The sequence below is a fragment of the Dryobates pubescens genome, chromosome 15 (genome assembly GCF_014839835.1).
Source record: "Dryobates pubescens isolate bDryPub1 chromosome 15, bDryPub1.pri, whole genome shotgun sequence".
Lineage (NCBI taxonomy): Eukaryota > Metazoa > Chordata > Aves > Piciformes > Picidae > Dryobates > Dryobates pubescens.
This window is the reverse complement of record NC_071626.1, coordinates 17,937,916-17,964,543: the sequence shown is the minus strand read 5'-3', so window position 1 is coordinate 17,964,543 and position 26,628 is coordinate 17,937,916. Positions and strand designations below refer to the sequence as shown.

The 26,628-nt window shown below is 53.3% G+C and overlaps 2 protein-coding genes across 2 annotated transcripts; both read left to right on the top strand.

Annotated features, from left to right (window-relative positions):
• The first annotated feature begins 2,963 nt into the window (after positions 1–2,963).
• GPR162 (G protein-coupled receptor 162) lies at positions 2,964–9,306 on the top strand. The gene is made up of 5 exons (XM_054167709.1): positions 2,964–3,182; positions 4,845–6,575; positions 7,359–7,548; positions 8,122–8,273; positions 8,434–9,306. The coding sequence occupies exons 2-5, from the start codon at positions 5,736–5,738 to the stop codon at positions 8,959–8,961; spliced, it is 1,710 nt and encodes a 569-aa protein (XP_054023684.1). The 5' UTR covers positions 2,964–3,182; positions 4,845–5,735; the 3' UTR covers positions 8,962–9,306.
• Positions 9,307–13,351: 4,045 nt separating this feature from the next.
• Positions 13,352–24,685, top strand: P3H3 (prolyl 3-hydroxylase 3). The gene is made up of 15 exons (XM_054167693.1): positions 13,352–13,771; positions 14,107–14,259; positions 15,444–15,636; positions 15,762–15,893; positions 16,732–16,865; positions 17,132–17,221; positions 17,502–17,554; positions 17,757–17,815; positions 18,909–19,033; positions 19,159–19,254; positions 20,890–21,040; positions 21,205–21,322; positions 23,110–23,185; positions 23,588–23,728; positions 23,996–24,685. The coding sequence occupies exons 1-15, from the start codon at positions 13,352–13,354 to the stop codon at positions 24,209–24,211; spliced, it is 2,157 nt and encodes a 718-aa protein (XP_054023668.1). The 3' UTR covers positions 24,212–24,685.
• Positions 24,686–26,628: the final 1,943 nt, after the last annotated feature.

Genomic DNA, 26,628 nt, shown 5'->3' with positions numbered 1-26,628 from the left:
CTCCAACAGGTTAGTCCCCAACCTATCCTGGTCCATGGGGCTGTTCTTCCCCAGATGCAGACTCTACCCTTGGCCTTGTTGGATTTCACTCAGATTTTATTCAATTTCTCCCCAGGCAGCTCTCCAGCCTGGCCAGGTCTGGCTGAATAGCAGCACAGCCTGAGGGGGTGTCAGCCACTGCTCCCAGTTCGATGTCATCAGCAAACTTGCTTCATTTCCTCAAGGAAAATCTCATACACAGATATTTATGTATGTGACAGGAGAAAGAATTGTTTAGAAGGTGCCCAGCTGTGTAAGGAAAAACATCCAGCTATAAACAAGCATCCAAATTCTAGGTCTCACAGAGCAAGCCCTTCATATTTCTGCATAGCTCATGACCAGCAGTGGTCCTTTGTCCCCTGATGTAAGCCATTGTCACTTGCCCATTCTGCAGATGAGTTATCTAAGGAATATCACTAAATCTTTCCGTCTGCTTCTAGAAATAGAATCCAAGGTTTGGCTATGACAAATCCTCACTGCAGTCACTGCCTCTGCTGAAGGAATGTGCTAACATATCTGCTTGGCTGGGTTCTTCTCAGCCATTAACCATCCCCTGCTCAGAGAGCTAGGGAAGAATGCCAGGAAGCCTGATTGAAAGCACATCGCCGCAGCCTCACAAGAGGCTGTGTAAAGTCGTGTTGGGGCTCTGAGGCTGGATTTTATTGCATCCATGATCTGTGAGAAATGGGTGAAACCTCCCACAGTCACTACCAAAGTCCTGGGCACAAGCTGCAAACCATCACAGAATGCTTTGGGTTGGAAGGGACCTCCAAAGGTCATCCAGTCCAAACCCCCTGCAGTCAGCAGGGACATCCTCCACTAGATCATCTTGCTCAGAGCCTTGTCCAGCCTGACCTTGAAGATCTCCAGGGATGGGGCCTCAAATACCTCTCTGAACAACCTGTTGCAGTGTTCCAGCACCCTCATGGTGCAGAACTTGATCCTAACATCCAATCTAAATCCATTCTTCTCTCATTTCAAACCATTGTCCCTTGTCCTGTCACTGCAGGCCTTTGCAAACAGTACCTCTGCAGCCTTCTGTAGCCTTAAAGTTACTGGAAAGCTGCTATTAGGTATCCCTAGAGCCTTCTCTTCTCCAGGCTAAACAACCCCAGCTGCCTCAGGCTGTGAAGTGGATTTGATTATTTTGTTAATGCTTTACTGTTAGGTTACTGGTGTTTGTTTCTTGCTTCATGAGCTCTGTTGCTTTAAGAATCCAGGGTACCTCTGGGAAGAGCATTTCCCTGGACCTGCAGAGCTGCTGTCCAGAAACAGCTGACCTTTATGCAATGAACTTCTCCAGAAAACATTTCTTACCCTGGCAATGTAGCTGTGTGTTCACTTGGGCCTGGATGCCTCAGGATGTTTTAGTGAGCTGCTGATCCTTTAGAAGTCTGATCAGAGTCCGGCCTGTCTCTGTAGGAATTAAAAATCATTCCCAGCTCCTTGAAGCCTTCCAAGAGATGAGTCTGTGGGAGGTCTCACATCTAGTTTGGACTTCCTAGATACACAGGGAACCCTGCACCGTGGAGCTTCAGGATTCCTAGATCCAAGCACTGGCACTCCTCTGCATGTGTACCGCAAATACGCAGCACATACACAGTCATGACCCAGTTCTCATCAAAAGCAGTGAAACCAGGTGTCTAGAAATCATAGGCAAATAAAGAGAGTCTTTGAAATCCATTTAGATGAGATGGATGGATGGATGGATGGATGGATGGATGGATGGATGGATGGATGGATGGGTCCCAGCCCTAGGGTAAAAACTCCCCTTCCCACAAAGCTCATTCCCCTTCACAGTAAATCCTGTATTTTGTGCTTTCATTCAAACCAAGAGCCCAGACACATCTGCAAACACAAGAAGCCTCCTCAAGATAGGAGGACCTGTCTCCATCCAGCTCTGCTCACCAGTCTCTGTCAGGTGTAGCCCAAGGCATGAAGTGGTGCTTGCATGCAGCATGCTCCTACCTGAGCAGAGCTGAGGCAGGCAGGCAGCATGGAAAGTGCAGGAAGCTTGGTTGCTGTTTCCCTGAGATAACAAAGAGGATTTGTTCACCCACGCAGGCAGGCTAACAGCTCACACGAAGGAGACTCAACTTCTGAATCAGAAGAGGCTGGTAATGTGGAAGTTATCACATCAAGTAATTCATACAAATGACACAATTGGAGCTGCATAGAAGTTTACACTTGTGGATGCAGACCTCCTCACTTCAAGGCATAAACCTTGTCCACCTAGAGATTTTGGTAGACAGCAGTTCCTGAAAGGAACTAGGGCAAGGAAGGTGTCGGTGCCTTCATTTCAGCAGCAAGATAGTACCAGCAAAATGAGATGTCTCTTGTGAAGGTGTTTGAGCCAGGATTGCTCCACAGAGGTGACACAGCTGGAGGTGTAGCTTTACCCCTCTGACATGACCCAGTCATTCCACTGAGTACTACTCCTACTCTGTCTCCTTCTACTCCTCTCCTTTCCTTGTTTGTGGGACCATGCTGCTGGCCGGTGATGGCAGAGGCCATCACAACTGCATCAGTCGGCTCTGCTACCACGGCTCACCCTGGGAGCGGGTGTCCTGGACACCCTACGCTCCACACATCCCTCGCCGGCCCCTCTGCCAGCACCAGCTCTTTGCCTTTCCCCTCCTGTCAGCACCATATTCCCAACCCCTTTTACAGCCCTAGCGCGAATTCATAACCGGCTTCCTCTGGGCATGGGGAGCCCAGCACCATCTTTGTGCTGCAACTCCTACTCGCCGTGCCACGGGAGGGGATGCGCACCGAGGGGCACCGGCTGGGGCCCAGCGGCAGCAACTGGACCCCGTCCGGGAGCCGCGCGTATTCCGAGGGCTGAGGCTGGGGCCGGGGTCGGGGCCGCGGTTGGGGCCGGTGCGGCGGCGGCTGCCGCTGCGTCCGTCCGTCCGTCCCGCCCCCTGGCTGCTCGGCCCGGTGGTGCTCCCGCCGCCGCCGTCGCCGTCTCCCGTCGCCGCTCCCCGCCCCTCGCCCCTCGCCGTCGCCCCGCCTGGCGGATGGCCGGAGCGCGGGGCCGGGGCGGCTGCCGCAGGGGAGCGGGGAGCGGGCAGCAGCGGGGCAGCGGCGCGCACAGCCGCGCGGGGCGCCCGTCGCCATGGCAGCGCCGGCTCCGGCGAGAGGTAAGATGGGTCCCTCCGGGCCCCCGCCGCTGCGACGCGGCCGGCCCCCGCCGCCGCCGGGCACGGGGCGCGTCCCGAGAAGCCCCGCGGGTTCCGCGGCCCCCGCCCGACGCGGCCCTGCCCGGCCCCGGGCCGCCGAACCTCTTCCCTCCGCTCCGCCGGGCGAGGCTCGGGGCGACCCGACCCGGCCCGGCCCGCCGCCGCCCCACCGGCCGCCGCGGGAGCCGCAGCCTTGCCCGGGGAAGCGGCGGCACTCATCCCCGAGGCTCGGGCCGGCCGCGCCCCCCGGCATCCCGATTTTTTCCACTCTTGCTTGCAGTGATTCTGGGTCATCGCCCGCTCAGATCCCCCTCCCTTGCCGTCCCCTGAGGCACCAGCCCCGGGAGCCTCTGGCCGCAGGTGGGGCGGGCGGTGGGATGGAGCGGTGCGCGGGGACCGGGGAGCAGGGCCAGGTGAGGATGGGCTTCCCCGAACTGGCTGACCTGCATCGCCGCCGGGTCTCTCCCGTCTCTGAGAGCGGGAGGACCACGGCTCGGCGCAGAATTGGTCCCCCAAGCCAGCAGAGGCGGGAGGATTCTTGCCTCATCCAGGGAGCAGCGTGGGCCACCAGAACAAGCTGGGTGGGAAGGGCAGCAGCAGCAGATGCTACAAGGAAAATCGTTCCCGTGGGATCATCAGGGCTGGCTAGCTTGGTAACTGTTTCAAAAGGCCACAGGCCTAACTGTGACAGTGATGGCACTGGGGTGGCGAAAAAACATGAACTAGGGCAGAACGAAGTGCTACGTTCAAGGAGGAAAAGCTTCAGGTGGATACAGAGACGGTGAGAAGAACTGCAGAAGCAGAAGGGGAGGGGTATGGGTAAGAACTCAGCCACAAGTTCAGCCTAGGGGGACACTGATCCATCCACAGACTGATTGTTACATCTGCTCCAGTCAAGGTGTGAAGTAGGCATAATACTCTCACTGGTTGAGCTGCCCCTTTCTAATTGAAGTGAGGAGAGGGGGTCTGAGCTGCTAGGACCAGGGGTTGATGGTAAAGGTGAGTAGTCCCAGGACTAGATGAGCAGTCTTGTTCAATGGGTTTGTGACTGTGGGGTGTCTGGAGACCAGAGCTGCTCTAGAAGAAATGTGCCAGATGGGCAAGGCACATGGCCCAGAGCCTGTGGAATGGCAGAGTACAAGCTGGAGTGAAGGCACACGCGTGCAGCTGGGGCAAGAGGGCAGCAGCAGGTTATAACTGAGAGCACCAGTGGAGAAAAGCTGAGTCCACAGACTGTCAGAGCTGTAGGAGCTGTAACAGGAGTGAGGGATGTCGGAGCGGGTGTGTGGGGAGGGCAGGACCTGCGTGGCAGGGAGCAATGCAAATCAGGCCTTCCAGGACAGAAATGTCAGTAGTAACACTTTGGATGGGGAGCACCCAAAGCTCCCTTTGAATGAAAGGACAGAGAGCACAGGGTGTCTTAGCAGCACTGGAGGGAGTTGCTGGGAGCCAGTCTGGCCTGAAGCACACAGGGACAGCTGCAAATCTGGCTCTTCTGTTGGCTGAAAAACACAGGGAGTCCTCTGCAAAGCCTAAATCATGACAAGGTGTTTGTGTGGGCATGGCGAGGGAGAGATCTGGGGAGACAGAAAGATCTGAAATTACTCTTTCTATTTTCTACAGTGAATCTCGTGCCCTGAATTTCCGAGGGAACCTTTGAAAAGGATCTTCCCCTCCCCGACATCTCCCTGTTGTTTGCCCGGTCTGCCCTGTGCTGTGCAGGAAAGCTTGAAGAGCAGCCTGAGCCCTGAAGGACAACAAAAAGGACAACACAGTGAGGGTACTGTGAGGCCTTACATAGGGAACCCTCTGAATTCTTTCCTCACCCTTCAGTCTTTGACAGCCTTGGCAGGAACCTCTGCCTGGCCACAAGCGTGGCATTTGGTGAGAGGGGTATTACACACAGTGTATGCACCACCTTCACTATTCCTGCAGGACCTTGGTCCTGTGTCCCATCTTCTCAGAAACCTTTGGCTATCTCCTCAGTCACTAGGACACTGGGCAACAGGCATCTGCTACTACCAAACTGTTCAGAGTCCCCAGCAATCCCCATTTGTGTGTGGCCAGCAGAAGGTGGTCCCTGAGACAGAGGGTGCCTGGTGTGCAGTTGAAGTAAGGAGAGCTTTTTCCTTGGGGGAAGAGTGGACAAGGGGGATGAAATAGATGGGGAGAGGAAAAAAAAGTGAGGCTCAGCAAGTAGGGGACGAAGCTCTGGCAAGTGTTCATGAGAGAGAAAGAAGGTGGAAGAAAGAAAAAAAAAGAGAACAAGGGAAAAAACAGGTGAAAAAGTTAAAACAAGGGGAAGAAATATAAGCACACAGAGTGGAAGGGGAGGACTGAGACAGTTGACTGCTGTTCCACCTAGCACCTGGTGGCAATGCCTTGAGGAAATCCAGTGTGCGTGCACCTTGCGTTGCAGCAGCAGATGAGGAGGGACGTGGCTCCCCCAGCGTGGAGCCCCCCTAACAGAGCCCAAGCAGCAGAGACAGGGAGCAACCCAGGAGGGCTGGCAGCATGGGGGACTCTGAATCAGAGTCCACCTTGCACAACAACTCACTGTGGTGGCTGGCATGTGGGATGCTAGCCCTGTTGGCCAACTCTTGGATTATCCTCAGCATCACAGCCAAACAACAGAAACACAAGCCCCTGGAGCTGCTGCTGTGCTTCCTTGCCGGGACACACATCCTCATGGCAGCAGTGCCGCTCACCACCTACGCTGTGGTGCAGCTGCGGCGGGAGTCCTCCGACTACGACTGGAATGAAAGCATCTGCAAGGTCTTTGTCTCCACGTACTACACCCTGGCCCTGGCCACCTGCTTTACAGTGGCCTCCCTCTCCTACCACCGCATGTGGATGGTGAGGTGGCCGGTCAACTACCGTCTGAGCAATGCCAAGAAGCAGGCTCTGCACGCAGTCATGGGTATCTGGATGGTGTCCTTCATCCTGTCCACGCTGCCCTCCATCGGCTGGCACAACAACGGTGAGCGCTACTACGCCCGTGGCTGCCAGTTCATCGTCAGCAAGATAGGGCTGGGCTTTGGGGTCTGCTTCAGCCTCCTGCTGCTCGGAGGAATCGTCATGGGCTTGGTGTGCGTGGGGATCACTTTCTACCAGACTCTGTGGGCACACAGAAGACTCCAGCGGTGTCGCCATCAGAGAGCAGAGGAAGCGTCGTCCTGCTCTTCATCAGCACACGCCACTTTCAACGTGCCAGCCATCGTGGTGGAGGATGTCCGAGGCAAAAGAAGGTCTTCCCTGGATGGCTCTGAGTCAGCCAAGACCTCCCTGCAGATGACCAACCTTATCAGTGCGATTGTCTTTCTGTATGACACGCTCACCGGGGTACCCATCTTGGTAAGCAGCGAGTTCTCTCTTTGCCTTCAGAGCCTACAGTTAAACTTAGATTGACAGTTTGCTAAAGTTTTAGAGAGGAAACTCCGTCTTCTGTCTGTCAGCCACAGAGCTGCTGGCTCTGAATCTGTTCTTCTGAGGGCTGGTTTTATAAAGATTGCAGGAGTTGTCTCATCACTCCACAGCAGCATGTTCTTGAGACAAGCCTAAGCCTGGGGAGTTCCACACCACACAGACAGAGCCACTGTGAAAGTTTAAAGTGGCTAAGAGGAGGGGAAATCACTCTGCAAAGTTACAGGGAGATCTAGCCCTGTAGAAACAATCAGATTTCTGCTTCTGGACAACTGATACACCAGCTTTAAAAGCTGCTGCAGATAGTTTTTCCTTCTGCTCGTATGATTGTAGTCAGCATTTGGATTTTGGCTGGCTGCTTGATTCTCTGCAAAGCTGGAGACCTTGGGAGTCTCTCAAATGGAACCATTAAGAGAATAGAGGCTTAGTCACAGCCTGTTTTTTTTTCTTTCTTCCCAGTGGCTGTGTCCTTTGTTAGAACCTATTTAACTCCAGCTCCTAATGAGCACTGGGAAGAAGGTCTCATGCTGGAGATAGATCCAGCAAACATGGGGCAACACCCCAGGAAGAGTTTTTCAAAGGGATGTGGTGTAATTGCTTGGCAAATCCTTTGCAGACAGATTCCCTTTTACTATGGAAGTGCCTCCCGTTGCCTTTCTCCTTTGATCCCCACTTCTGTCTTTCTTAGCCTCATTTCTCTCTCTTCCCTTGCAGGTTGTGAGTTTCTTCAGCCTGCGCTATGATACGGCCCCCACCTGGATGGTCCTGGCTGTGCTGTGGTGCTCCATGGTGCAGACCCTGCTGCTCCCCTCCTTCATCTGGTCCTGTGAGCGCTACCGAGCGGATCTCCGCACCGTGTGGGAGCAGTGTGTGGCTATCATGTCTGAGGATGATGGGGATGATGGTAAGCTCCTCACCACCCTGCAGGCACCTTTCTTCACTAACCGCCCTCCCCTGCCAAGAAACTACAGAGGAAAGAGGAGTCTGCCTTGGGAAAAGGATCTGACAGCACCAGGAGTGGTGTTGTGGGTGGCTAGGTAGGATTCATCTTGCAGTTAGAAGTCAGAAACCATGAGAAGATTTATTCTGGAAAAGGCTCTGCCACTCATTTGCTGCCTTAGGACTCTCAGCATCCAGGAAAAATTAGCGCAACAGTAGATGCAAGAGTAGAGACAATATGAACAGCTGCCAAACCACAGTGCAAGTAGCTTGCTGGGCTGAAGCCCAGCTCACTGATCCAAAGGTCCAAGTTCTGGCAGGGAGCAATTCAAAACCAAGACAAAAGGAACAGGGCAATTTCTGAGTGCTTTAGCACTGCTGCGAGCAGAAAGACAAGGTCCTTGTTCAGAGATGTGCCCCGAAGGCCACAAGTAGGGTGGCAGATATCAGACAAGCATTAGGATGGCATCCAGGTGCCCTGATAATGCTCCTCTTGTGACTGGCAAGCACTGACTGCCATCCTCCTCTTTCACAACAGATGGTGTGTGTGATGATTACGGCGATGGCAGGATCTGCAAGGTGAGATTTGATGCGAATGGCGCTGCAGCCGTGAAGCGGGACTCCCGGGACATCAAGCTGCTACCCATGCACCACATGCTGTTGCCCCAAGACAAGGTGCATTACCTGCAGGTGAGCCCAGAGCCAGCAGGAGCAGCCTCTCAACTCACTTTCTTCTCTGCTGGTCTCCCACACCTTTGTGTCCTCTTGACTCTCCGAGAAAGCTTCAGCTTTCCCCTCCTGCTCTAGCTCTTCAAGCCTTCCATCACCTGCCTCCTTCTCTGTTTTCTAGGTCCCTCTCTCTCGGAGGATGTCGCATGATGAGACTAACATCTTTGCCACCCACCGCTCTGCTCCATCCTTCCTACACAAGTGGTCCTCGTCTGACGACATCCGCATCGCCACTCCCCGCAAGCCCGGTGGCCCCGGCTTCTTGCCTTCCCAGCTGCATGACTACCAGCAGCGCCGGCGGCCCTCCGAGGATGAGCTGACCACCCTTCGGCAGTTCCTGGAGGCGGGGCTGATACCGCGGGCCGCCAGCTCCAGCGCCTGCTTCTTCCGAGATGAGATCACCACCTTCATCGATGAGACGCCGCAGCCCAGCCCGGCCTGCAGCCCGCGGCACTCCCGGCTCCTGCTAGCAGCGCACCGAGACCGGCGCCTCTCCCTCGGCAGCAGGGAGGAGGAGAATGCTGAGTGGCCTCGGCGCGGCTCCTTGGCTGCCAACGAAGCCTGGCACCCGCAGGACGGAGAGGAGGCATCGCATGAAAGGACCCTTGAGGCCTGTGAGGCACAGACCTTCCAGGATCCCAGACTATGAGAGACAGCATCAAAAACGTTCAGTGCCATCACGATTTTTAAATAAAACTTCCAAGCGTTCCCTCCTGTCCCAGGACCCGATCACTACTTCACATTCTCATCTCTCTTGCCAAGCAGCAGGAAGGAAGCACCGGGGGGGGGGGAGGGGGAAAGAAGTGGGACAGACCCTCTGACGGGCGTGGGAAGGACTGACAGCCTGTGCCTGCTCTCAGGTTCCAAACACACCCTCTGCTGCCACTGCCACTCGGCACCCTCGCCAGTCCCATCCCTTTGTGAGCTCCACCCTCGCCTCCGCTCTGCCCTGAGACAATGCAGGCGCAGAATGGTATTAAAGTTCTATCTTTGGAGTGTCAATCGTGTGTCTGTTTTTAAAATAATACATTAGTAATAATTTTGTTTCCATAGAAACAGAGTGACTGGCCCAGTGTTTAATGAAGCTTCCCAGGCTCCTGGAAGGGAAACAAGGGAATGAGCAAGGCTCTTTTTCCTCCTTTTTCCCCATTCTTGTGTGTACACCTGGAAAGCAGCAGGTGTTTAGCAGCCCGGGGAAGGGAACAAAGCTCACAAAGGAGTTGTCCAGGGAGGTGAAAAGTTTTCCTGCCCATTTCGAGGGAGATTTGGTCTGCCTACAGCTAAGCTGGAGCAGCCACTGTGCCTTCTAATATTGCTCAGTAAAAGGCACTGCTCTACAGCAGCTCCAGCCCTGAAACAAAACTAAAGTCTCTCCAACAAGTCCCCGACCTATAGTATCTCATGCTGGCATCCTCTACATTCAAACCTCTCCACTTCCAGGCTGCTTCATACAATCTCTTTGCCTTATTTCATACACTTTAGGCAAATGTTTAGGGTTTTCTAGTCCGTTTTAAATTCCATACAGAATTAAGTCTTGATATTCCTATAGACTCTCCAATTCATCGGCTTTATCAGGATTCCATTTCATATCCTTCCTGAGGAGATACAAAGTTGGGTACATGCTTCTGAGCTACTTTCTCTGCTGCCTTATTCCAGACTGTCCAGTTTGGCTCAGGAGTAAACAAAGCCCAGAAGAGCCTGTGTGTCTCCCCAGTTATAATGCCCAAGTGAAGACCTTTGCCTAATTAACTGCAAAACGAATGCTAAAGTTTAAAGCCCTAAGTGTGATAACAAGTCAAATGGAGCACTTGTTAAATGACTGTGTTACTCAATCCTCCATCCAGATCATGCCAAACTTCAAGTAGAAAGCAGAGGCAGCTGGACCAGGATACAAAAGAATTGCAAAACAAAACCAAAACCATAAAAGGCTGTGAAGGGAGCAAAGATGAGGACAATAGAGGGGCTGTGCCCCTGCCCCTCCTCTGCCTCAGCTGGCATCACTCTTACTGCCATAGATTAAGCACCACTGCCAAGGTTTGTGTCCTTGACTCTGTCACAGTATCACAGTAACTAAGGTTGGAAGAGACCCCAAGGATCATCAAGTCCAACCTGTTCCAACAGACCTCACAACTAGATCATGGCACCAAGTGCCACGTCCAATCTCCCCTTGAACACCTCCAGGGACGGCGACTCCACCACCTCCCTGGGCAGCCCATTCCAATGACGAATGACTCGCTCAGTGAAGAACTTTTTCCTCACCTCGAGTCTAAACCTCCCCTGGCACAGCTTGAGACTGTGTCCCCTTGTTGTCAGGTGCTACCCAGGAACTACCAGCTCATTCTCATTACTGACATGTTTCAGTCTGGTGTTAACAGCTCACATTATCCACATCCTCTCATTAGTTAACACTATTAACACGTCAACACTGTCTTGTTTCATGAGCCTTTCTTAAAGACATCCCAGAGGCAACTTCTTTAAGATATCCCTTAGACAATTGACTGGGCCCCACAGTAAAACAAAATAAACACCTGGCACACACACTGCAGTGTCTGAAGAAACAAAGCACACAAATTATAGTTCCCAACACAATACACAATACCTGGCTGGCACTGCAGAGTGTACCTCTAACAGTGGGCAATCAAACCTATACCCTAGCAACCCAGAAGGGGACTCTAACCCCTGCACCATAGTCACTGAATTGCAAACCCACCTGGGGGACTTAAACCCACTTAACAAGTCAGAAAGGAGCCTAAAATCCTTTTTAAGAGGAACTGTAACCCACAGCCTTCATACTTTTAAATCCAGGTGTTCCACAGACTCTCATGCAGAAGGATCAAATTCTTCCCTTCCTGCAGGCTGTCCTAGCTCCAACTATGTGAAGCTTTCACCATGACTCACAGATAGGCTTTGCCTCATGAGCTACATACCTCAGCCCTGTCCCTGTGTGGCTTTCACTGCTCCTTATGGGCAGGCTGTCCCTTTAAGAAAAGAAATGCTCTTACCTTTCTGAGGGGTCATGCTCAGAGCTCTTCAATCCAGGGAGCAGAGGTTCTCCCTGAGAATCCCTCGGTGCTGGCTGGAGGTCCTGTACTCCCACAGATCCATCAGAGTTCTGAAGCAGTGTCCCATATGGGTCACCAAAACTATCACCAAAGTCAGGACCCCAGCTCCTCCCTGCTGGGACTGGCACTAAGGAGCAGCCATTGCTGTATTAGAGAGCTGTGCAAGTTTGGGTGCTGGGGGCATTCCCACACACCCAGCACACGCCAAGAGAAGTTCCTGGCAGTTATTTGTACAGCGAGATGTAGTAGCTACACCTCATGGCAACACCTGCTAACCATCCATCGGGCAGTTTCCTACGCCACATTAAAGGTCCAGATTCTCTTAAATTCACTGGATCATGCTCAGAGGGTGAAGGGTTCATTCTGGGCAGAGGCCTTCCAGATAGGAGCTGTGGTTTTCTACATTACAGTGAGGTTAGTTTAGGACACTGTGATCAAGACAAAAGCTGACTATGCTATTTAGTGACACTTTTCAAGTACTTGTCTAGGATGTTTCAACACTCAAAATGTTTCAGCTCCCAAGAACACCCCTATTAGAAGTCCCGTTCTTCATGGTTTCAGCATGTCCTCTAATTTTAACCCTGAAATGCAGCTTCTTTAGTAACAGTACCAAAGGGAGGGTGAGTGCTGGGAGATGCTCAGCAGAGGCCTGGATGAAAGGCTTTTCTTTCATAAATTCATGCAATGGTTTAGGTTGAAAGGAACCTTAAAGATCATCCAGTTCCAACCTCTCTGCCATGGGCAGGGACACCTTCCACGAGTCCAGGTTGCTCAAGGCCTTATCCAGCCTGGCCTTGAACACCTCCAGGGAGGGGCATCCACAACCTTCCTGGGCAATTTGTTCCAGTGTCTCACCACCCTCATTGGAAAGAATTTCATCCCAATATACAGTCTCAATCTCCCTTCTTCCAGCTTCAATCCATTCCTTCTCATCCTGTCACCACAAGCCCTTGTCAAAAGTCCCTTCCCAACTCTGCTGTAGCCCCCTTCAGGTACCTGAAAAGCTGCTCTAAGGTCTCCCTGGAGTCTTCTCTTCTCCAGCCTTAACAGCCCCAACTCTCTCAACCTGTCCCCATGGGGGAAGTTCTCCAGTCCTCTGATCATCTTTGTGGCCTCCTCTGGACCTGCTCCAGCAGCTCCATGTCCCTCTTATGCTGGGGGCACCAGAGCTGGAGGCAGTGCTGCAGGTGGCCTCAGCAGAGCAGAGCTGAGGGGCAGAATCCCCTCCCTGTGCTGCTGCTCTCCTGCTTTGGATGCAGCCCAGCACACAGCTGCCTTCTGGGCTGCCAGTGACCATTGCTGGCTCCTGGGGAGTTTGTCACCAACTGACAGCTCCAAGTCCTTCTCCTCAAGGCTGCTCTTGAGCCACTCCTCCAGCCTGGATTTGTGCTTGGGATTGTCCTGACTCAGGTGCAGGACCTTGGCCTTGGCCTTGTTGAACTTGATGAGATTGGTTTGACCCCACCTCTCCAGCCTGTCCCAGTCCCTCTGGATGGATCCCTCCCCTCCTGACACAGCTTGGTGTCATCACAGACTTGCTGAGGCTGCCTCAATGCCACCGCCCATGTTGCTGACAAAGGAGCTGAACAGCAGTGGTCCCAGTACTGACTCCTGAGGGTTGCCACTTGTCGCTGGTCTGCCACTGGCGTCTATTTGGGCACTGAACCGAAATGATTCTAAGGTCCATGTCAGAAAAAGAGGTGCCAGGATCCTCCTAGAGCAGGGTCACCGAGAGTCAGTCCCAGAGGAACAGGGCCAGGCGGGTTTGGAATGCCTTCAGACAGGCAGACTCTTCATTCTCGCCGGGCAGCCGGCGGGACCCCACCGCCCGTCCCTGCTCCGGGCCGCCGATACGGCCGCCCCCCGCCGCCCCCGCCCGGCACCGCCCGCCGGCCCAGCCCCCTGGGTGGACCTAGCCCGGGGCCCGCCAGGCCGCCAGCGGGGCCGCCTTCTGTCCTGCTCCCCGACGGCTCGGCAATGGCTTCCCTCCTCAGTCTTCTCCTCTTCTTCTTCGCCGCCGCCGCCACGTCGCCCGGCCGCCTGGTCCCCTACGATCTGCTGTACGCCGACGGGGTGCGGGCGTACTTCGCTCGGGACTACGAGCGGGCGGCCGAGCTGCTGCAGCGGGCCCTGCACAGCTACGCGGGGCTGCGGGCTGCCCGCCGCGACTGCCGCGCTGCCTGCGGGCGAGAGGCGGCTTTCCTGGATGCGCTGCCGGCGGGCGGGCCCTGGGAAGCTGCCCTCTTCGGCCCGGTGCTGCAGCGCGCCGACTGCCTGCAGCACTGCCTGGGGCAGCGCCTGGGCTCGCCGCCCTCCGCGCACCGCGCCAGCCGCGCCAACCGACGCGACTTCCAGCGGAGGGAGCCCTACAACTACCTCCAAGTGGCCTTCTTCCAGGTGCGGACTGGCCCCGGCGGTAGCCAGGGGCATCTCTTCCCCAGGATGGGGTCTCTCCAGGGGGGCTGGGAGTGGTCCCCCCAGGGGCCTCAGTCAGCCGAGGAAAGGAGAGCCAGCAGTCGGCTGAGGAGATAAAATCGTAGGCTCGTTTTGGTTGGGAAGGACCCTTAAGGGCATCGAGACCAACTGTTATCTAACCCTGCGTGGCAAGTAAGGGCTCCCAGGCCTGGGACTCGGGCACCTTGTGAGTGAATCCGGGGTGCAGCTGAGGGGTGAGGGATGGGGCCTGAAGAGAAGGGGGTCTGCAGGAGCATGATGAGCACTTTTCTCTGCAGCTGAAGAAGCTGGATCAGGCCGTGTCTGCAGCTCACACCTTCTTCGTCGCTAACCCTCAGCACCTCCAAATGCGAGACGACATCAAGAAGTACCAGCGCATGGCAGGGGTGAAGTCAGACAACTTCCGTGACCTGGAGCCTACACCACACTGGGTGAGGGTTCAATGCAGACCCAGGTGTCGTCAGCTCTTTTCCCATCTGAGGGCCCAGTTAGGGTACCTGATCTGTTCCTGCCCAAGGGACGTGGCTTGAGACAGGCCCCCATATGTAGAATCGCAGAATGGTTTGCGTGAGAAGGGAGCTTTTAAGATCTAATCCCGCCCCCCACTCACAGGCAGGGGCATCTTTCACTTGGCAGAATTGTAGGATCACAGAATTGTTTGGGTTGGAAATGACCTTTAAGGTCATCTAGTCCAACCATTCTCTGACTTGACTGAGTCTGGTGCTAAACCTCAGCACCACATCTCTGCCTCTTTTAAACACCTCCAGGCATGGGGATTCAACCAGTTCTCTGAGCAGCTTATTCCAGTCTTTGAGAACCCTTTCAGTCAAGAAGTTTCTTCTAATGTCCAAACTAAACCACCCCTGGTGCAACTTGAGGCCACTGCCTCTTGTCCTGTCAGTTGTTACTAGAGTGAAGAGACCAACCCCAACCTGGCTTCCAACCTCCTTTCAGGGAGTCCTCTTCTACAGGCTGAACAACCCCAGTTCCCTCAGCTGCTCCTTACCAGACCTGTTCTCCAGATCCTTCACCAGCTTCATTGTCCTTCTCTGCACCCACTCCAGCACTTCAGTGTCCTTGTAGAGAGGGCCTCAAATTGAACCCAGGCCTTGAGTTTGGACAAACATGAGCAGCCACAGAATGAGGTTGCTCAAAGCCCCATCCAACCTGGCTTTGAACACTTCTATTTGACAGAGTGTCCCCATCTTCCCTGGGAAACCTGCCTCATCATGACCAGTGTCTTCCTTCAATCCAAATCCACCTTCTCTCAGTTTTAAACAGTTGCCCCTTGTCATTACAGGCCTTGGTCAAAAGGCTCCTTCAGCTCTTTCTTATATTTGAAAGGCTGCAAAAAGTTCTCCCTGAAACCTTTTCTTCAGGGTGAAGACAAACCATTGCAAGTGTGGCATAGAGACTTTCTGGTGGCAGTTATGGCAGGTTGCAGGACCCTGGGGAAGTCCTTTAGGCTCAAGTCAGATCTGCTGTCTGTGTGTCACAGGCTGTGCATGATAAGCAGGCCCCTAGATGTCAGCACTGCTTTGTGAGCGACTAGAAGCCGCCAAGTATCGCACTGTGTCACCCACACTGATAAGGGACCTGGCTCTGTCCTTGGCAGGAAGCCTATGAGGCTGGGGTGCAGCACTACAACGCAGATGAGTACCTGCAGGCTGTGGTCAGGCTGGAGGAGTCCCTCAAAGATGCTCTGTTAGCACTGGAAGAGTGTCGTGCCCTGTGTGAAGGGCCTTGGGAAGATGAGGAGGAGGAGGAGGAGGAGGAGATGCAACCTGGCCTGTACGAAGCTATTTCAGGTAGCATTAAAGGTGCAGAGGGTTGGGTGGGAGGGCCACGCTCCCCACGCTGGCCATGCCCCGTTTGCCAGCGCTCCTGCCTGGGAGCAGTGTGAACCTGTGGCTTTCTTGCTCCTGTCTTGCAGCCCATTACGTTCAGGTTTTGAAGTGCAGACAGCAGTGCGTCCTTGAAATTGCCACAAAGCCAGGGCGGATCTCTGCCACGGAAGATTTCATACCCTCCCACCTTGATCTGCTGCACTTTGCTTATGATCAAGGTAAGCAGAGCCACAGACCCGTGGGTTATGCTGTCATAGCCCTAAACTTGCTCTTTACCTCTGGATCCAGAGGGCCTCATGTCACAGGGAGAAGTGGCACACTGCCCTCCCCCAACCCTTCCCAGAACTTCTGCACAAGCCTGTGGCCACCTTCGGAGAGGTCCCTTGTGGTCCCTTTTGGTCTCCTTGTGCAGTTCCTGTAAGGCATGGGTGCTCCCACTTCTTTCCTCCAGCTCTCTTCATTTCAGCTATCTGTTGTGTGTTTTAGTCTGTCCTTTTCAGTGTGTTGTTCCAGACCAAGTCCCCACTTCCCATCTAGAGCGTGCAGGTGCATCCCTTCTTAGCAGTGGTTTTTCTTCTGAGCCAGCCCAGCCTGCCCTCGCTGAACTCATGGCCTGTCATGACATTGGTCATTCTGTCACCTTGTCACTATCACACATCCCTCAGTCCCTGGATACTCCTGCTCATTCCCTCACTAACTCACCTGGTCTCTCATCTCCTCTTCCAGACGACTGGTAAAACTTGTATGTCACTGCCCCATCATGTCTGTTGGCTGAGGGAGGAGGGGATGAAGAAGAAAGCTTGCAAATACAGACTCTTGTTTTCCCCTCGGTCTCCTCCGAAGAAGCTCCCTATAAGTATTGAGAGTGGGTCCGTTTTTCACTGAGCTCACTCCCTCTGTTCTCTGCCCGTCATCAGCTAGGCAGGGAATGATGTGTGCTCAGTGTAAGGCCAGATCCCAAACGAAGCACGGGGTGCTGCTGGTTTCTACACATTGGCTGCAAGTGTCAAGTCTTTCAGAGACACACCTGTTTGTTCTGTTCTGTCCTTCCCCAAGTTGGGAACCAGGCACTAGCTGCTGAATGTGCTGCTTCCTACCTGGTCTTCTATCCCACGGATGAGCAAATGCTGAAGAAAATGAAACAATACCGTGTGGAACTGGGAGAGGACACAGCTGTCACAGCCAGAGAGGTAACTACAACCCTAGCTGTGCTTCTTGGCCCTCCCCTGTCCCATACAACAGGGTCACAGTCCAGGAGACAAAAAGGGAGATGTGTTTCAATGGAAATGTGTGCCAAGACCAGGCCTGAAGAAACTGGAGCCTGAATTTACTTGTAGTGTGTATCAGAACAGAACTGGACTTGCATAGTGCAGAGAAGCATGTTGGGGCGGGTTTCTGCCCAGGACAGGGTTCTCTTTTGTGGGGTTGTTGTTTAACAGCCTCTTTGCTTCCTTAGGATATTCAACATTATGTGCAGAGATCTTTGATGGAGAAGAAGTTGATTTACTATGCAGTGGAGCATCTAGGAGGAACTTTTAACGACCCTGTAAGTAATGATATCATCTTGATCTTCCTATCCTGATTTTGCCCAGACTGTTGCCAGAATTCACTTTGGTAGCACATGATCCAGGAAAGATCAGATGCTGATGAAGAGGACCCCAAGTCCTTCATGAGATGGATCTTTAAGGCCTTTCCTCTGCCCCAGCACTGAAGCCAGTTTGAAGCTGCTGCTGTAGCCATATGTGTTAGTGCAAACTGGCTGTTTGGTATGATCCAACGTGGGAGAAGTTTGCTGTGTACTGAGACATCTGCATTTGTTCCTACAGGACCTTTGGACTCCAGATGAACTGATTCCTGAAAGTCTAAAGGAGAAACACAGGTAAGATTGGCCAAGTTGACCATGACTGGAATACAAGTGTTGGGAGCAGGGATGGGGCTGGAAGCTGGCAAGAAACAGTAATACCTGCAGAGGAATGGGCAGGACCTGAAGAGGAAGGGTAGAATGCTCCTACAGAGGAGGGTTAGGCATAGCTTTGTGTACTGACAGCATTGGTCTGGTTTTTCCCCACCTTGCTCCTGAGAGAGGATCAGGAGAAGCAAAAGCAGAAAACTCTGGATGAGGAAGAGAAAGTGAAGAGAGGTGAGTAAAAGAGCTTGAAGAGGACTTGGATGTAGTCAGCCAGCTTTAACCAGGATAAGTGCTGTCTTGTCTTCCATCCTCAGACATTTGCATGCTGGCTGGAATGGCTCATTAGGACTGCTCTCTGTTTCTCTTCTCCCTCTTTGATGCTTCTGTAATCTTGCAAACCACTTCGTACAGCCCTGGGATGGGATCTCAAAGAGCGCTGTGGCAGGACAAGGTGAGAGCAGTGCTGCCTGAATACATGGCAAGCCTGTGGGCATGCAGTCCCCTGTGCAATGTGGCAGAACTGTCTACACCAAGCATGCTTCAGCTCCATCAGCCCAACTTCAAATGTTTTTTGGAAGGGGATGAGGAGAGAGGGGGAGGCACTGGAACCAGGCTGTTTGGCTTGGGCAAGTCTTTCCCTGAAGAACATAAGTCCAGGTGGTTCGTGGCTGAATGCTACAGGCTGCAGTGCAGAGTCCTGTATGCTTGGTGGTCTTCTGTTCTCAAAGCCTCTTGTAGGGCTTTGTCCTGGAGCCTTTGCTTTGAAGTGACACATGGGACAGCAGATCATTCTGAGGGCCTGAGTGTCTTGGCATTCCTGACCCTCCAGAGGTTGGAGCAGAGGGGGAAAGGCCAAAATCACCAGCTAACACCCCTTGCTTCTCTGTGGGGCTAAACAAAGTAGAAGGATTCACTGGAGATAATCCTGGGCTATGGTGTGTGATGGAAAGGAGGGTTGAGAGGTGTTTACTTGCTTCTCTTCTCCAGAGCCTCACTCCAGCAGGCTAGACCTGTTCCGCTGCTGCAGTCTGCAGTGCACTCAACTTTCCCCAGCTCCCTGCTGCTCTCCCAGCAAGCCCCAGGTTTTTGCTGGTATCCTGAAGCACTCACTGTAGGCCACCTTCTCCAGCTGATGCTCTGGCTTCCCTGAAGCATGTGAGGGGTGCAAGTGGCACAGGTCTGCAAGGAATGGGCAATTCTGGGGAACTTGCTCATCTTAGAGAATGTCCAGTGTCTCTCCACTTCCTTACCCAGGCTGGAGGTTGGTGTCTGAGGGCTACTTCTCCAAGGTGGCTCCTGGCTATGTGTGCTTTCTTCTCACCAGGTTCTGTGCCTTTTGAGGGTGTTGCTGTCACGCTGGATTCACAGCAGATGAACGGAACACACAGGGTTGTATTTGACGGAGTGCTGACGGAGGCTGAGTGTAAGGACCTGCTCCGGCTGACAAAGGTGAGGCCTGGCTCTGATAGGAGCTCACCTATGTGAGTTTCCCTTCACAGCAGGCAGGGTTATAGTGTTTCTATGGAGGAGAAGACGGCAGCCTGATAGGTGGTGTCATCTGTGTTCTGTTCCAGGCAGCAGGAGAGGCAGGAGATGGCATCAGGGCAAGGCGGTCACCTCACACCCCACACGAGAGATTCGAAGGGTTAACTGTTGGGAAGGCCATGCAGGTAAGTGGCTCTGGGAGCCTGCTGCCTTCTTGACTGCCCAGAAGGAGTGTTTGCAGCTGAGTGTTTCTGTCTGTGAGGTGCACTCTGGATGGGGTCACAAGTGTGTGACAGTCACCGTCCTCCCAACCCTCTCCCTCCACAGACACATTGAGGCACACAGGACATAGAGGGTCTAACAAGGGCTTTCTCTCCTGTGAGACAAGGTGTCAGGGCTGCTACTTGCCCCTCTGTAGTAATCTTACAGATATACTCAGTTGAGAATCTGAGAACAAATGAAGGTGTGAGAAGCCTCTGGAGATGTCTAGTCTGACCCAATGCTTGCTAATTCCAAAGCTAGACGAGATGTCTCAAGGCTTAGTGCAGGCAAGTCCAAGGGTGGAAATACCCCAGCATTGCTGAGCACCTGTTTCAGTGCTACACCATCTCAGTATCTAGCCAAAATTTTCCTTGCTTCAGCTTTCACTTGTTGCCTCTTCTCTTTCTAGTACGTTCCTCTGAGAAGAGTCTGGCTCCATCTCCTCTATAATCCCATTTCAGGTGTCTGGAGACTGCTGAACTTGCTGTTCTCTCCTGTAGGCTGGAGAACTCCAACTCTTTCAGTCATTTTTTCTAAGTCACACGCTCTAACACCCTGCTGCCTGAAGACCCTTCACTGAATACTCACTCCAGTTTTCTGTAGTCAGTTGTGTACTGTGGGACCCATGGACCAGGATAGATTGGAGACTGACCTGTTGGGGAGCAGCTCTGGGAAAAGGGACCTGGGGATCCTGGTGGACAGAAGGATGCCCATGAGCCAGCAATGTGCCCTGGTGGCCAAAAAGGCCAAGGGTATCCTGGGGTGGATTAGAAGGGCTGTGGTGAGTAGGTTGAGAGAAATTCTTATGCCCCTCTACCCTGCCCTGGTGAGGCCACATCTGGAATATTGTGTCCAGTTCTGGGCCCCTCAGTTCAAGAATGACCTCAGGGAACTGCTTGAGAGAGTCCAGCACAGAGACACAAAGATGCTGAAGGCAGTGGAACATCTCCCTGCTGAGGAAAGGCTGAGGGAGCTGGGGCTCTTTAGCTTGGAGTAGAGGAGCCTGAGGGGTGACCTCATTCATGTTGATCAAGATGTGCAGGGCAGTGTGGGGAGGATGGAGCCAGGCTCTGCTCAGGGATGTCCAATGACAGGACAAGGGGCAATGGGTGCAAGCTGGAGCAGAGGAGGCTCTGTGTGAACAAAAAGAGAAAGTTTTTCCCTGTGAGGGTGCCAGAGCCCTGGAGCAGGCTGCCCAGAAAGGTTGTGGAGTCTCCTCTGGAGACATTGCAAACCCACCTGGATGTGTTCGGGTGTGACCTACTCTAGGTGGTGCTGCTCTGGCAGGGATGTTGGACTGGATGATCTCTAGAAGCCCCTCTAACCCCTAACATTCTGTGTGTCTCTGACCCAAAATGCTGCTGCCTTCCTGCTGTGGCTTCCTGCACTAAGCAGAAGGACAGAACTGGGTGGTGTAGGTGTGCTCCTCAGTGAACAGGTCCATTTCTAAGGTGTGACCACAGCACTTCACACAGGCCTCTCCTGCCCTGCATACGTGTAGCATTTCTCCGGGTGCCTGTGTCTGTAAGTGTTCTAACAGGCTTCTTCATCACTTGTAGCTGGCCCAGAGTGGGGACGTGGACTGGAGAGATGCCAGATTGCTTCTGCAGGCCAGTGAGAAGTCAGGGAAAATCATCGAGTCCTATTTCAGCCCCGCACGGAAGCTGCACGTCTCCTTCACGCACCTGGTGTGCCGCACAGCTGTGGACGGTAAAGGACCTTTCCCTCTGTTTGTCCCTGTCTCCTGGGGTCTCCTCAGCCTCAGCTCTCAGGAGACACTTTTCCCTTCGTTCTCACTGTGCCCCTTTCTCTTTGCCTTGCTGTTTCTGGAACCTGGAGATTCCCATATTCCTTCTCATAACTTCCCTTTCCAGAGGAGCAGGAAGGTCGCATGGATCTCAGTCATCCTGTCCATGCTGACAATTGTCTCTTGGATCCTGAGGGGCAGGAGTGCTGGAGAGAACCGCCTGCCTACGTGTACCGGGACTACAGGTAAGCGAGGAAGATCAAGCAGAGATCACAGTGTCTCCCCAGCCCCATCAGGGTGAGCTTAGCTTACAGAAACCAGCTGATGGGTTGCTGGCTCAAAGCCAGACAGGTCTGCAGCATCGGGCAGAAGGCTTCATCTGTAGCTTCAGAATGAGGTATGAAACACCTTCCCTAGGCTGGGAAGAAGGTCTGCCCTTTCTCCTTCCTCCCTCCTCCCAGCCAGCATTAATGGAGAGCAGAAGGAGGCTGGGAGGCTGCAGGTACTAGAACAGTGTCAAGTTGTTGTCTTGTGGGTCTACCACAGTACTCTGGTCCACCTCTAGCCCATTTACAGGCAGTTTCTTGTCATCAAGTTCCATCTTGTGCAGTACAGGAGAGGGAGAACCAAACTCCTTGGATTTCCTTGGCTTGAGCAGTCGTTGTGCTTTGCTGTCTCTTCATTCATCTCTCTACAGATTCATCACCAGTATTTTGTGTCAGTTTTTCTTCATTCCATGTGAGAGGCTTTCTCCAGCCTGTGGCAGGTTTTGTTACCCTGCTGTAAAAGAACCTGAAATCTATTTTAAAGATTCTGACAATTTTTGCACACTTTGAGTGGCAGCTGTACCCAGTATGGAATCATAGAATGCTTTGGGTTAGAAGGGACCTCCAAAGGTCATTCAGTCCAAACCCCCTGCAGTCAGCAGGGACATTCTCCACTAGAGCAGCTTGCTCAGAGCCTTGTCCAGCCTGACCTTGAAGATCTCCAGGGATGGGTCTTCAGCTTCCTCCCTGGGCAACCTGTTGCAGTGTTCCAGCAGCCTCATGGTGCAGAACTTGTTCCTAACATCCAATCTAAATCTGCTCTTCTCTCATTTCAAACCATTGCCTCTCATCCTATCACTGCAGGCCTTTGCAAACAGTCCCTCTGCAGCCTGATTGTAGCCCCTTCAGGTACTGGAAGGCTGCTATTAGGTCTGCCTGGTGCCTTCTTTTCTCCAGACTAAGCAACCCCAGCTCCTTCAGTTTGCCCTCACAGCAGAAGTTCTCCAGCCCCCTGATTATCTTTGTGGCCTCCTCTATCTCCTGTGCTGGGGACTCCAGAGCTGCACACAGCACTGCAGGTGAGGTCTCAGCAGAGCAGAGAGGCAGAATCACCTTTCTCCATCTGTTTGCCACACTGCTTTTGATGCAGCCCAGGCTGCCATTGGCCTTCTGGCCTGCAAGTAATTGAAACACAAGGGGAACTCAAGTGGTTTATGGTGTGTTCTTCCACTTAGTTGACCATGCTCTGACCTGCACTGCACAGTGGCCTCACTACATTTTTTGTCTGACATTAGTAAAGAAATTGGTTTTAATTTTCTGCATGCACCAAGCCTCCTTCTGACCATTCTTAGGTTACCCTGAAATTCCTGGACTCTTAAGATATGGCTTTCTTTGCTCATCAGTCTCCTTTTCCAGGCTATTGATTATTCCCAATCTTAAAACCTAAGCAATGCCATGCCAGGTCAGCACCCAGGTGTGTCTAGCCCAGCATATTGTCACAGTGGTGCCACAGATGAATGCTGCAGAGGCTTAAAACCTTAACAGGGCAAATGTGTAGAGCCAGCTCCCTGACATCCTCCCCTGCTCTCCTGTGGCCTGCAGCTCAGGAACTCCCCTGACCTAGGCACAGCTGCCTTTGACACCCCTGGATGGATTCTCCTTTAACTGGTCTGTTTGCTTTTTGAACACCTGGTGTCCACAGCCTCCTCTGCCAGGGAGTGTGGGCAGGCACCAGGGAGGAACAGGCCCTCTCTGTTTGTTCACAGTGGCATTCTCTACCTCAATGATGATTTCCAAGGTGGGGGCCTCTTCTTCACTGAAATGGACACTGTGACTGTCACAGTAAGTCTGGGACTGAGCAAAGGTGGGGGGGGGGGGCTGAGGGTGAGACTCTGGGGGGGAGGGAAGTGGTTGGTTATTGGATGCCACTGTTCCCAAAGCAGTGTAATGCTGGTGGTGTCACAGATTCAAATGGGGGCAGCTAAATGCAAACTGAGGCAAATAACAGACAGAAGAGAGGTTAACTGCTTCTTAGCTGAGATGTTCCAGGCTCTTCCAGTCTGTGACCTGTATTGTCCCTCTGTCCTTTCCCAAGGATACCTTGCTTCTGCCTTGCTCATAGGCTGGCAAGTGGAGGCTTAGTGGCTCTGTGCTGTTCCACGTTGCCAGAGGTAGTGTTACCTCTGTAGAAAGATCCTGTGCCCCAGAGGGCTTCTGGCTTCACTGTCTCTTCTCTGGTGGCAGGCTGAGGTGCATCCCAAGTGTGGGAGGCTGGTGGCCTTCAGCTCTGGCAAGGAGAACCCGCACGGCGTGTGGGCGGTGCGGAGCGGGAGGCGCTGCGCCGTGGCTCTCTGGTACACACACTCGCGGGAGCACGCCGAGCAGGTAAAGCACCCTGTCAGAGAAGCACTCTCAGTGCCCCCAGCCACATCACTTCCCCCTGGGCAATGCCCTGTGGGCTTTCCTGTGGGGCAGGGCAGCTGGGAGTTTTCTTCTGCCTGGTGGAGGGGCCAGCCTGCCGTGTGTCCGAAAGAGAAGAGGCTGTGGGAGGCTTGGGTAGCTGCGGCCAAGATGTGTCCTGTTAGCCCCTGCCAGCACAGCCAAAGCCCCAGCAGGGAGCGGGTCACATCCTCTCTCTCTCCCTGGCTGCAGGAACAGCTGAAGGCAGAAGAGCTGATAGAGCAGAGGGATGTGAAGCAGGACCAGACTGATGGAGAAGAGTGTCAGAGGACTGATGGCAGCAGCAGATCCTGCTCAGATCCTCCTCCTGTTGCCAACAGTGGAGCCAGGTCAGCAAGCTGGAGACACAAGCCTGGCTCGGAAAGGATGCAGCAGCCCAAGAAGCTGCGGACCAGAGATGAGTTCTGAGTACACAGGGGCCCAGAAGCAGGACTGGCACACAGCATGGCCTGGTAGTTCACGGTAGCACCAGGACCACAGAGGCCTGGAGCAGTGTCTTAGCATGCTAGAGCCATAGTGATGGGGAGGGATGTGGCTTTCTTCCTTGTGACATCCCAGCAGCTGGAAAAAGGAGAGCAGGGACAGAGGATTCAAATCAGTGGTATCAGGAACTCTCTTCACTGCCTCACCAGCACATTTGTGTCCCTAAGAAGTAAGAAGGCAGAGTCTCCTCACCCTGCTCCTCTAGGTGCCAGCTTCTTGGTCATCTAGGGTCAAATCTGAGGAGGAGGAGCCTGAGGTCTTTCAGCAAGGACTGTCTTACATTCAGGAACTCAAAAGAGAAGCCTCTGAATTTCCTAGGTGCCTGCAAACTCCATGACCTCTCAGCTGCTCTGAGGGAGGGAGGGTGAGGAATTGGGAATATATGGAATAAAGGGAAAATGCTGGACACAGATCTTGGTGAAAGTGTGAGTTTGTACACCAGGAAGGAGATGGACATGCTGATGGAAACTTAATTAAAACACAATGGAAGGAGGCTGAACCCTCAGGGAAAGAAAACAAAGCATTAGCCCAGATGCCAGCAAGTTTCACTAAGGCAGAGCAGGAGAGCAAGTCAGCTCTCCCTGACCAAACCCTGGGGAGGTGGGAAGTGCCTCTAAGGAGAACGTGCTGCATGCTTACCTTTGCCTGCAGCAAGGCCTTGCTTTTCCTTGTTTTAGTTTTGTTCTCTGTGCACCACATGGCCTGTGAAAGCAGAAGAGATGCTTTGTTTATCATTTTCCACCCTGGTACAAAGACAATCTGCTGTCACTGCCCAGGGGATTAGTGTCCCGAGATGGGATTATATTGTAGCCAAAGAGGAATTGAATGGGGTGGATGTGGAGCATCAAAAAGAGCAGTGACCCTTTTCCTGGGAAGCCTTGGAGCCAGAGATCAATCTGTGGTCACGACATACTCAGGCCTTGATGGGAATTGAGCATAGAGACCCCAAGTGCAGTTGAAATGGAAGTAAGTACCCACCCAAGAGTGCTTCAGGAGCTGGCAGATGTGCTCACCAAGCCACTCTCTGTTACTTATCAACAGTCTTGGCTAAACAGGGAGGTCCCAACTAACTGGAGGCCAGCAAATGTGACACCTGTCAACAAGAAGGGCTGGAAGGATGGTTCAGGGAACTACAGGCCTGTCAATCTGACCTGGGTGCCAAGGAAAGTCATGGAGCAGGGCATCCTGAGTGCCAGCACACAGCACACACAAGACAACCAGGAGATCAGGCCCAGTCACCATGGGTTTGTGAAAGGCAGGTCCTGCCTGACTGCTCTGATCTACAATAAGGTGACCTGCCTGGTGGATGAAGGAAGGGCCTTGGACATTGTCTACCTAGACTTTAATAAAGCCCTTGGCACAGTATTCTCCCACAGCATTCTCCTTCAGAAACTCCTAGCACAAGGCTTGGATCAGTGCCCTCTGCACTGCATAAAAAACTGGCTGATGGCTGGGCCCAAAGAGTGGTGGTGAGTGGAGCTGTCACTAGTGGTGTCCCCCAGGGTTCAGTACTGGGGCCTGTCCTCTTTAATGTCTTTATCAATGATCTGGATGAGGAGATTGAGGCACCCTCAGTAGGTTTGCAGATGACACCAAGCTGGGTGGCTGTGGTGGTCTCCTAGAGGGTAGGGAAGCTTTACAGTGGGGTCTGGACAGGTGACACCAAAGGGCCAAGGCTCATTGTATGAAGTTCAACAAGGCCAAGGGCCAGGTCCTGCACCTGGGTCACAACTGCCCCATGGTAAGCTACAGACCTGGGAAAATGTGGCTGGAAAGCTGCAACTTGGAGAGGGTATTGGTTGACAATCAACTGAACAGGAGTCAGCAGAGTGCCCAGGTGGCCAAGAAAGCCAATGGCATCCTGGCTTGTGCTAGAAACACTGTGGCCAGCAGGGACAGGGAGGTGATCATCCCCTGTGCTCAGCACTGGTGAGGCACACCTTGAATGCTGTGTTCAGTTCTAGGCCCCTCACTACAGGAAGGACATTGAGGTGCTGGAGCATGTCCAGAGAAGGGCAGTGAGGCTGGTGAAGGGCCTGGAGCACCTGGGCTACAAGCAGGGGCTGAGGGAGCTGGGGGTGTTCAATCTGGAGAAGAGGAGGCTGAGGGGAGACTTCATTGCTCTCTACAGCTACCTGAAGGGAGGTTGGAGTGAGGAGAGGGCAGCCTCACAAGTGACAGGACCAGAGGAAATGGTTCCAAGCTGCACCAGGGGAGGTCCAGGCTGGATGTTAGGAAATATTTCTTCACTGAAAGGGTTCTCAAACATTGGAATGGTCTGCCCAGGGCAATGCTGGAGTCACCGTCCCTGGGGGTGTTTAAGCAGCGTGTGGAGCTGGTGC

Excerpts from the sequence above, each read along its gene's own strand:
- P3H3 (XM_054167693.1), top strand. The coding sequence starts at position 13,352 with ATGGCTTCCCTCCTCAGTCTTCTCCTCTTCTTCTTCGCCGCCGCCGCC. Across the intron at positions 14,260-15,443 it reads TGGAGCCTACACCACACTGG|GAAGCCTATGAGGCTGGGGT; the intron begins GTGAGGGTTCAA and ends TGTCCTTGGCAG. Across the intron at positions 21,323-23,109 it reads TACGTGTACCGGGACTACAG|TGGCATTCTCTACCTCAATG; the intron begins GTAAGCGAGGAA and ends GTTTGTTCACAG.
- GPR162 (XM_054167709.1), top strand. The coding sequence starts at position 5,736 with ATGGGGGACTCTGAATCAGAGTCCACCTTGCACAACAACTCACTGTGG. Across the intron at positions 6,576-7,358 it reads TCACCGGGGTACCCATCTTG|GTTGTGAGTTTCTTCAGCCT; the intron begins GTAAGCAGCGAG and ends CTTCCCTTGCAG. Across the intron at positions 7,549-8,121 it reads TGAGGATGATGGGGATGATG|ATGGTGTGTGTGATGATTAC; the intron begins GTAAGCTCCTCA and ends CTTTCACAACAG.